The sequence below is a fragment of the Xylona heveae genome, assembly GCF_001619985.1.
Source record: "Xylona heveae TC161 unplaced genomic scaffold L228scaffold_2, whole genome shotgun sequence".
Lineage (NCBI taxonomy): Eukaryota > Fungi > Ascomycota > Xylonomycetes > Xylonales > Xylonaceae > Xylona > Xylona heveae.
This window is the reverse complement of record NW_017264194.1, coordinates 228,941-238,967: the sequence shown is the minus strand read 5'-3', so window position 1 is coordinate 238,967 and position 10,027 is coordinate 228,941. Positions and strand designations below refer to the sequence as shown.

The window sequence follows — 10,027 nt, the reverse complement described above, 5'->3', positions numbered from 1 at the left end:
AGCTGTTGACTGAGCCAATCAGTAGATGAATTTTGAGCCTCATGTAACTGTAAGGGCTATGCTCCCAGCTCTCCATGCAAGGGACGACGGGCATCTGGGGAGAAAAGTCCAAGGGTTGGAAACGCCAGTTGATGATATCTGATGGTAGGTAGGATAATACAGCTGGTCTACAGCTCATAATTATAAGAAAACATCCCACGGCTCCTAACTCTTGTGCATTACTCCCGAGTCGAAAGGATATCAAACGATCCCACCACATTATCCATCTCAAACCAAGATGGTCGCAGGTTCTTCTAGCATTGTTCCCCCAGGCGGGCGCATCCTAATCACTGGCGTCAATGGCTTCCTTGCCTCTCATCTAGCCCTCGTCCTTTTAAAGCGGGGCTATGGTGTTCGAGGCACCGTCCGTTCCGCCGACAAGGCCGACTGGATCAAGGCCGCCATATCCCAGCGGGAGCTTGGTGACCGGTTCGAGGTGGAGGTTGTGCCTGATCTCAGCGTTGCAGGTGCACTAGATGATTTGGTTCAGGACGTTGACGGCATCGCCCACGTAGCTGCCGATACGACATTTGGTTGCGACCCGAATAAGATCATCACGCCCCTAGTCGAGGCAATGCGCAACATATTGACCAGTGCTAGCAAGGCCCAAAGCATACAGCGTTTTGTGTTGACCAGCAGCGCCATGTCGGCCATCTCGCCGCAGCCAGGCAAGAAAATCTTTGTCGACAGTAATACCTGGAACGACGCCAGTCTGGAACCCGCCTGGGCTCCTCCACCTTACGAGCCGGAGAGGGCGTGGGATGTGTACGCCGCGCTCAAGATGACTTGCGAACGCGAATTCTGGCGCTTCGGACAAGAGCAGGGAGTCAGTTTTGTCCGCAATTCGGTGCTGCCGGATTTCATTATCGGTCCTCTTCTTTATGCCAAGCAGACCGGCAGCAGCAACCGCTTGGTCAAAGAATTTTTCGACGATCCCAATGTCTCCGAGCCATTGCGGACGTTTATCCCTCGTCAATATGTCGATGTCAAAGATGTTGCGTTGTTGCACATGGCTGCCCTCACTGAAGAGGATGTAAAGAATGAGCGGCTGTTGGCTCATGCCGGGCCGTTCAACTTCAATAGCTGGCTAAGCGCATTCCGCCAAATCGACCCAAGTAAGGCCTGGCCGGCGGATGACCCTAATCAACAGCACGACTGCAGCATAATCGATACGCGCAGGTCCGAAGAGATACTCAAGCGGTATGGCCAGATTGGATTCACCCCATTTTTGGACAGTGTGCGGAGCAATTGCCTTGACAGTCACCCAGAGTGGAAGCGATCCTAGTCGTGGCTGATGGTAGTTTCTCTCCTTCGAAACTTGATTAATTTGTGAAGGGTTGGTTATTGCTATGGTAGTCGGTTGGCGATCCTCTGCCTTAAGTTAGTTAGTCAACGTAGTTATAGACGGCAGCGAATTTAGTTTACCAAAAACCAAAAGACACACTAAAATAACTCTATTAAGCGCTATATCGTCATTACCCGCATTGCTCGCTGGGCGTGTGCGGAGAGTGGCTTCTTACCAAGGATAGCAAATCCGATTCAATATGTATATGTGTTTGAATCTACCATTTGTTCATCCCTAGATACCGTGCGAAAAAGACCGTCGAGGGGGAGAAAAGAGAGCGGAAGAACTTGTTTATTACAAGCTATGAGAAATATGGATACTCTATCCGATCAAAACACCCCTTTCAACCCGCCCCACTTCACACCACCCCATATTACGAATTTGGGTTCGAAGCCCTTTCCAGCGCGTTGAGCAAGATTCAAGCCCTCGTCTTGAGGTAGAAGGATGACATTTTCCGGATATAATTTCCCCAATAAGGCCAGACTGACAATGGGATCGACGGTAGGAATGACATGAATGCCGCCAGCCTTGGCTGTGAGAAGACCTTTTTCAGATTTCTCGAGCACAGCCGCCGCGTCATGCACTACTGTCGATTTGAGCTGCGTAGAGGTGTCATTCAGATCTCTCTCGGAGCTCCCATGGCCACCGACTGGGTCGGCGGCGGAAGATTCCAATGCCATGTAAGAGTAGCGATGGCCACGGGCAATCTGGCCAAGGTCCACAACGGTACGCTTACCATCATCAAATCCAAGTCGCAGTTGGAGCTGGCGAATGGACTGCGCATGTGAAGACGGAACAAGGCCGACACTGGAGCTGTGAACCCGAGAGATCTCTGTGAGCTGCGCCGCTGAGAGATTTTGTTGATCTAACTCGGCAGTCGCAACGCCGGAAGGAATCTCGAGGTGAGGTGCGGAGTAGTAATCCTGGAATTGATAATCGAAGAGAACTTCGCTGGAAGTCTCGTCAAACTTGACCGGAACGTACTGCAAAAGGTGCAGTGGGGTTGGGCCGCCTGAGAGGAACGCAGGCAGGACGGAACCCTGAGGGTACTGGAAGCCGTATCCGACAGTAGACGTGCGAAGCAGACCGGGCGCCAGCAAAGCCTTTGCATATTTGATAATAGCCGATTGTGTGGTGTGCTTCGTCATCAGCTCTGCAAGAAATTGGGCCCGTGCCTGCTCCAGATGGCGAATGCCTCGCGCAGCCTTGCCATCGAGCGGGATCAGAACATCCTGATAGTTTTTGAATGGCAAAAGTGCATCGCGAAGGAGAACCATCTGATGCATATATTCATTAAACAGCTGCATAAGATGCGGTTGGCTCCGATAGCCAAACATCAGGTCCACATTTGGCGGGATAAGCAAGTGGCCCTCGCAGGGACTGCGCAAATACATGTCTGGATCGAATGATTTGGCACTGGATTCGCGGGCCCACTGCACAAGGGACTCGCCAATACGCTTGGCCTGCTCAAGCATTTCCCACCGTGACGGGTCCAAGGGCTCAGAAAGACGGAGCGTGGCCTCGCGCGTGTCGGTGGCAAGGTTGGCGGCGAGGTTGTCAAGGAGCCGGACACGAGCGGGTTTAGAATCGGGAGGGTCTTTACCCAGGCGATAGACCACAGTATCTAGCAGAGGTGCAAAGCCTTCGACCAGCTGCTGCGGCGTGTAGACGCCGGTCTTTAACCCCCATGCTTCAGCCAACGGGCTGGTGTCGTGCGCACCGCCATCGGCTTTAGGTGTAATGAAATAACCTAGGAGAAGGCTTCCCAGCCCTGGGAGGGAAGTCGTAGTGTTTGAGGGTCTGGTTAACAGCTTTTGAATCATATTCTGAGGAAGCAATGGTATGAAGAGGACGGAAATTAGAAGTAGGATCAGTCTCGAACTCATTTGCCTTGAGCCACCCAGCGAGGCAAATCCTCATCTTTAAATCCTCCATTGTGTTCACATACTCCGAAAGCTGACAAATGAATTTCTGCGCTCAGGCGGACATGACTGAACTCCGCAGGAAGTACAGCGCCGTAGACGTGAAGTCATTTGTTGTTGTATTTCCTGTCTGGGAGTTTCAGGGAAATGGCGGGTGGATGAATAAGCCGGAGCAAAGTGGTCGGACCATCCAATTCCGACGCGTTCATGGACGAGCTCCGAAACTCAGATATTCCAGCTTGTACCGTAATTTCAGATTCCCTTTGCTGAATAATAATGCAGAAATATAGTCAAATCTTTGCCAAAGGGTAATGATTGTCGTGCAGCATATCCAAAATTCTCTAATGTAACCCATCAATACTGACTATGGTGACAGCTCACGTTCTTCGAGTATGCAAGCCCTTAGTGACCAGGCTATGAATGTGTTAAACAGGTAGTTGAATTTACAAGCTTCAGTCCATGTCAAATAGAAATGCCTTATCTTGTAGTGTTGATATACAGAATATGTAGTGATGTAGCTCTGACTACCTATGTGGCCGTCTTCCTGCAGGTTTTCCTTATGGCTCTGGAGAGATTCCCTTGAAGGAGAGGTTGAGAGAATTTGAGTATAAAGAATTTCAATTATAGTTTGTAAACACTGACTAATCGTGAATCAGGTAATAAGAATTCAAGTTTTGCTCATCCCCCTTAATGAGTTGACAAGTACAAGACTAATAAAGGTATAATCATCAAAAACGCCCCACCCATATCGAACACCTGGAATAGAATTTCAATGGTATCAAAAGTTGCTAAATGCAGGTGATCATTCAGAGATATTGTTCCAGAGCGCAGAGAATAATAAAAGAACGTAGCTCGTCTGAGCCGTCGAAGCCGCAGCCCTTCATAAGGGTCGTTCGTAGATGATCCTTTGTAAATCTCGAGAACAAATTTTTAAGGCAGAAGATGCCACCTGCATTATGCTCAGAGAGGTCGAACACGGATAATGGGTCACTCGCGGCTGGCCAAGGATTGGTCTGATGCAGCTGCATAGCAAGCGTCCAATCATACTCAGTCCGCGCGGTCCACAGAGCATGACTGCATGGAAGGGGCATATTCAAGATCAATTTATTGTTCAGTGGTTCATAATAAGGCGATTTCTGGCCAGTCTCGGAGTCACGATTGCCAAGAAAATTGATCATATTTGCGAGAAAAATTGTACGACGTGTCGTTTCGGCGACCGTCCATTGATTCCAGGATAAAGAACTTGAGCCAGAGATGAAGTCGGCATTGGAAGAGTCGGAGTGGGATTTGATGAGGCACTGCGTCATCTTCACGAGAAACGGTGACTTCAGGCCTTTGACAGGAGGCTTTTGTTTCCAAGCCTCGCTGTCATCTTCGAGAGTCAGCTCCATCTCCAAAATTGCATATATTAACATGGCATGCAAAGCATCCCATTGTTGCATGCATTGGTACGAAGGCTAGATATTGTGAGCGTTAGCGAAACAAAATCAGTTCATAGGGTTCGAGAAGAGAGGCTCACGTAGGCATCTATCAATCTCTGGCGCTCCGCGTCCATTGCCCTTTTGACGTAGCGTGCTCCGTCCTTCATCCCTATCGCACTTCCGCAGCATATTGCCGTCGAGGTACGCGCCAGCGTTGTCATGTCGGGCACATTATCGCTGTATAGACTGTGATGGAGAAATGGCGAGGAGAAGTCATCGCGAAGTAGTAATTTAGGATATTGCTTCAGCAAGAAGACAAAGTCAGGAAGGCGATGGTCAATTGGTGTCGGGTCGGAGACGCTCAGCGGCGGTGTGAAATCAGCATCCAGCCCGTCCAGATTCACCGTGGGAAAGTCGAGGTCTAGTAGACCCAGGGATGAGTTCTCCGCCAGAGAATTGTACATGAGCCCTTGAGAGAACCCATCTGTCGCGGGCGGAGTGACAGGATTTCCGAACCTAGTCATAGCGGTCGGCGTCGATAACTGCATTGAAGGCAGATCGCTCTTGTCAAGTGACCACGGAAACAATTGTGAGCCCCCGGTCGAACTTGGTTCGACACTGCCAGCCATTGTTTCCGCAAATGTATTGCCTCGGACTGGCGGGTCTGAGGCATCGGTAGGCTGACTGGTGCTTTCTCCGGACATGTCTCCTGCTTTGGCCCTCTCGTCCTCTCTAATTGGCAAGGAAAGGTATTGGCATGGGATGCCCCGTTGGGCACAGCGGGAGCACGAGGGCTGAGCGTAGGAGCATTTGGCCTTTGCCTGAACACATGCGTTGCAGGCTTTTCTGCGTGTCATTGACTTCTTGAGCCGTAGGCAGCGCCTTCGATGGCGCAAAAGCAAGTCCCCTACATCTCTCACACTTCAAGTCAGTTGCGGATCGGAACCTTTTGAGCTGGTCTGGGCAATGCGAGGTCGGAAAAGTGTAAGACGGAATGTTGTTGCGGATAATTTCCTTTGGAGAACGCGCAGAACCTACGACGTTGGTAAGTTTTGAGGCACTTGTCGCAGGCATGACGAGGCTCGCCGGCGTCCATCTTTGCAACGTGAGCAGCGAAAAGCGCAGTCATTCAAGTTTGGAGATGTTCGAACGGATGGTAGACATTGTCGCGTATACAAATAAAATCTCTGGTTCCTGTCACATCTTTCTGATACTTTCTCGTTGTACTGCCTTCCATACAGATGTTTCTTTCGTGAGCTATTCTTTATTTCGTGTGGATGACTGATATTATATAAATAACACTATCTTTCGCGGACCTTGCGAGTACGTCTGAGATACCTCTCTTTAGCTTACCACCCCATTGAGCACTTTTTAATAGATGTATAGCACAAATACACTTTACATATATACTCTCTCTTCACTTATTTATATGAAATGAATTCTGCTTTTTAATTTCCTCCTGAGGAGCAAAATATAATGTTCATAAACCATACTTCGGCGTTTGTTATTTTACGCTTACGTCAGGTGGAATCTCCTAGTGTCATTAATAGCCTCAAGACTGGTCGAAATTATTGCTGGCGGCTGCTGAGAGCGAGACGAAGTCCCAAGCTCTCCTGACCTGATCACATATCAAATCAAGCAAGCAAAGCAGTAAATCATTGCGGTAGCCAAAAAAAAGGCGCTAGAAATATTTGTTGTCTATAAGATATTTGAAATTTAAATGCATGATTAGGTCTGCTGATCCTTTGTTAGAGAAGGATGTTTGTAATTACTGCGCGGCAAGAGATACTGCTATGCATCATACACCTGCATCTACAGGACACCATAGGAAAATAGCTTTTCTCTATGGATAGCTATATAGCCCATATCAAAAGGCCCCCCATTCCAGCGTCTATTTGAGGTTTTCACCCCATGTAAAGTCGCGACCAAATTGCACGATTTTCAAGTCTGAGCATGCCGTGGTGCAAATAAACCTACCGGCGGATAGGAATGCCAATTATTCCAAATCAAGACACATTGGCACAAGCAGTGAAACTGACATGAAAGATAGCTACAGAAATCAGAAAGCAATGTTCATTCCATAGTGTCAAGAATGCTATAACTAATACCAAATCCCATTTTCAGGGAAAGGTCAGCAAAGGCAAGAAACCTGTCTCCATTTCTTGCCAGAGTTCTGATCTCGATAACGTCAAAGAAGCCAACTAGAGCCTCTCGTCTGTAAATGACTAAAGCTCCAATGATAAATAGAGCCTTGGAGACCATGTAGAGCAAAGAGCACCACATCAAGCACATGTCGGATCAATCAAAGGAATGGATAAGAAAGCAAACTTTTATCGTTCAAGCTCCAGACCAGGTTCGTGAGAGTAGACACACAACAGCAAGACATCACGCCTCCACCTGCACTAAATGCCCAAATTCATAAGGTGGCAGGGGATGATGAAGCAAAAAGCAAAGAAATAGAGAAAGGAAAAGAAAGCAGCATGACGCCGTAACATGGTCCAATCCCGCGTACTTGAGAAAAGAAACGTCATTCCATCAAAGGAAGCCGTGAACCAGTCGACCAAAATAGTCATCTAAGAAAAATAAAACGCCATTCAAGCCTTCTGCTCGGTAGCCTCCTCGGGCTTGGCGGGCTCCTCGGGCTTGGCAGCACCCTCGGCGGGGGCGCCCTCAGCCTCGGGACCCTTGGTCTTAACGTATTCGTCGTAAACACTCATAGCCTCCTCAACCTTGGCGCGGAGAGCGGCCTCATCCTCAAGACTGCTTATGCATTAGTACACGTGCAAACCAACGATACAGCTTAAAGAAGACTTACAGGTTCAGCAACTCAGCATTGTCCATCTCGAGCAGCATACCAGTAATTTTACCAGCAAGCTCAGGCTGCAGGTTCTGGATCTTGGGATACAAGGCCTCACCGAGCATCTGCTTCTGCTGTGGCGGGGGAGCAGCCGAGAGGGACTGAGGGGTCAGCGCGCCAGGGGCGGCGTCCGGACCGGGAGCCGCGCCGGGTTGACCGATCTGGGGAGGAGCCTGACCACGTCCACCCTGGGGGAAGGGCACTTGACCGGGGCGCACCTGCATGTTGCCGCGGCCAGCGCCCTGAGGGAAACCACCAGGACCACCCCGAGGATAGCCCATGTTACCAGGACCACCCTGGCGCTGTCCAGGGCGTTGACCAGCCTGAACGGCCTGGGCCATAGCGTAAGCGGCGGGGTTAGGGTAGCCGGGGCCCTGAGGAATGGCACCGGGAGGAACTTGGCCGGGCATGCCATAGACGGGCATCTGCTGGCCACCTTGGCCGCGACCCCCCTGTTGAGGAGGGAAGCCACCGGGGAAGTTGCCACGACCACCCTGAGCGCCGGGCATGACCATGGCACCGGCAGGAGGGAAAGGAACACCGCCACGGCCGGCAGCACCAGGAGGAAGGAAGCCGGGCTGCTGGCCAGGGCCGTAAAACATGGGTTGCATAAACTAAAGTAATGATTGTCAGCATCTATAATGAGCGACGCCAAGCGGAGAAAGAAATAACTCACCTGCTGGGGCATACCAGCGGCGGCGGCAGCCTGCTGCATTCTAATCTGGTTGCGTGCCTGGATGCTGGCCTCGAGCTAAATGAAATTTAGTTGCTTGCACACAGAGAGGTGAATATTGTAAACTTACCTGGCTCTTACGGACATCCTTGCGCTGAGCAAGAGCAACGTAGAGGGGCTTGCCCAGAACCATTCTTTGGTTCATCTCAGTCACAGCCTTGGTGGCTTCGTCGGGGTTGCTGAAGCAAACGAAACCAAAACCCTTGCTCTTGCCAGCAACCTTCTTGGCACTCTTCTTCTCCTCCTTGGCCTCCTCCTCTTCACCGTTCTCCTTCTTCTCCTCTTCCTTCTGGTTCTCCTTGTCATCCTTCTCCTTGCGCTCAGGGGAGACGCTGCGCTCAGCGGTCTCGCGCATGACCTTGGCAGAGGTAATGGTACCGAAAGGAGCGAAAGTCTCACGAAGCTTTTCATCATCAATGTCATCGTGGAGGTTCTTGACATAGAGGTTGACGCCCTGGTACTTGGAGGCCTTCTCGATGCGGGCAGCCTCGTATTGCTTGCGGAGCTCTTCCTCACGCTCATGCTTCTTCTGGGCACGGCCGACATAGAGCTTCTGGCCCTTGAAATCGGAGTCGTGAAGGTTGTTCACAGCCTCGTTAGCGCTCTCGTGCTTGCTGTAGTTGACAAAACCGAAGCCACGGCTCTTGCCGCTCTCGTCGCGGGCGAGAGTGGCAGAGGTGATCTCACCAAACTGCTCAAAGAGCTGGCGGAAATCCTCCTCGGTGGCCTCAGTGTCAACATTCTTGACGTAGACATTGGTGAAGTTGGCCTTCATCTCTTCAAATTTGCTTTGGCGGTCCTTCTTGGGAATGTGGTGACCGACAAAGACCTTCTTCTCGTTCAGAAGCATACCGTTGACATGCTTGATAGCGTTGTTGGCAGCTTCGGCGGTTTCGTAGTGAACGAAGCCATAACCCTTGGAGTTGGCAAACTCGTCTTGAGCAACCTTGCAGCTGAGAATGTTTCCAAAAGCAGCGAACGTGTCATGCAGAGCCTTGTTGTCAATGGCGGCATCGAGGTTCTTGATGAAGACATTGCCCTGACCAGTCTTGCGGAGAGCGGGGTCACGCTGAGACCACATGATACGGCAAGGCTTGCCCTTGATGAGAGTGTAGTTGAGCTCCTCCAGAGCACGCTCACCGTCCTCGGCGTTGTTGTAGTTAACATAAGCGTAACCCAGAGAGCGACGGGTCACAGCATCACGGCACACACGGATCGAAGCAACCTGGCCGATGGAGGAGAAAAGCTCGAAGAGCATGGCCTCGGTCACGGACGGGTCGAGCTCACCGACATAGAGGGAAGCCGAGTGGGGCTGAGAAGTAGCAACGGAAGTGGGAGCCGCGGAATCGACAGTCTCGGAGGGAGTCTCTGAGGCGGTGGTAGTACCGTTGGTGACAGCCTCGGCAGGCGAGGCGTTGACCTCGGGGGTCTGGTTCTCCACAGCGGGAGTAGTAGCAGCAGCGTCGGCAGACATGTTTACTATAATATCTTGGTCAGCTCAGAAGTCCGGACATATCAAAGGGCGCCGTCCGCGTTGCATACGGAAGAGCGCACAAACAAAGAGAAAGAGAGCGCCAATCAAATATAAAGCCGGTTGTAGGACCCCCAAAAATGATGAGGATTTGAAGAACACGGACCTTGCTGACTATAAAGCAGGGAATTACTCTGCAAAGATTTTCTGTTTGGGATATAAATCCGTCGCAAAAAGAT

General features: G+C 50.7%; 4 protein-coding genes across 4 annotated transcripts; 1 reads left to right on the top strand and 3 right to left on the bottom strand.

The window, feature by feature from the left end:
• Window positions 1-277: 277 nt before the first annotated feature.
• L228DRAFT_255047 (putative aldehyde reductase II) lies at window positions 278-1,324 on the top strand (the record flags this gene model as incomplete). Its single annotated transcript, XM_018333866.1, has 1 exon — window positions 278-1,324. One exon carries the CDS (start codon window positions 278-280, stop codon window positions 1,322-1,324), a length of 1,047 nt encoding a protein of 348 aa, XP_018190447.1.
• A 389-nt stretch (window positions 1,325-1,713) lies between these two features.
• L228DRAFT_265402 (hypothetical protein) lies at window positions 1,714-3,207 on the bottom strand (the record flags this gene model as incomplete). Its single annotated transcript, XM_018334695.1, has 1 exon — window positions 1,714-3,207. One exon carries the CDS (start codon window positions 3,205-3,207, stop codon window positions 1,714-1,716), a length of 1,494 nt encoding a protein of 497 aa, XP_018190446.1.
• A 780-nt stretch (window positions 3,208-3,987) lies between these two features.
• L228DRAFT_243632 (hypothetical protein) lies at window positions 3,988-6,153 on the bottom strand. The gene is made up of 3 exons (XM_018331733.1): window positions 5,766-6,153; window positions 4,826-5,634; window positions 3,988-4,763 (listed from the first exon to the last, which is right to left on the bottom strand). The coding sequence occupies exons 1-3, from the start codon at window positions 5,854-5,856 to the stop codon at window positions 4,113-4,115; spliced, it is 1,551 nt and encodes a 516-aa protein (XP_018190445.1). The 5' UTR covers window positions 5,857-6,153; the 3' UTR covers window positions 3,988-4,112.
• Window positions 6,154-7,328: 1,175 nt separating this feature from the next.
• Window positions 7,329-9,941, bottom strand: L228DRAFT_57920 (polyadenylate binding protein). Its single transcript, XM_018336723.1, has 3 exons — window positions 8,388-9,941; window positions 7,543-8,335; window positions 7,329-7,487 (listed from the first exon to the last, which is right to left on the bottom strand). The coding sequence occupies exons 1-2, from the start codon at window positions 9,789-9,791 to the stop codon at window positions 7,694-7,696; spliced, it is 2,046 nt and encodes a 681-aa protein (XP_018190444.1). The 5' UTR covers window positions 9,792-9,941; the 3' UTR covers window positions 7,329-7,487; window positions 7,543-7,693.
• Between the last annotated feature and the right edge of the window lie 86 nt (window positions 9,942-10,027).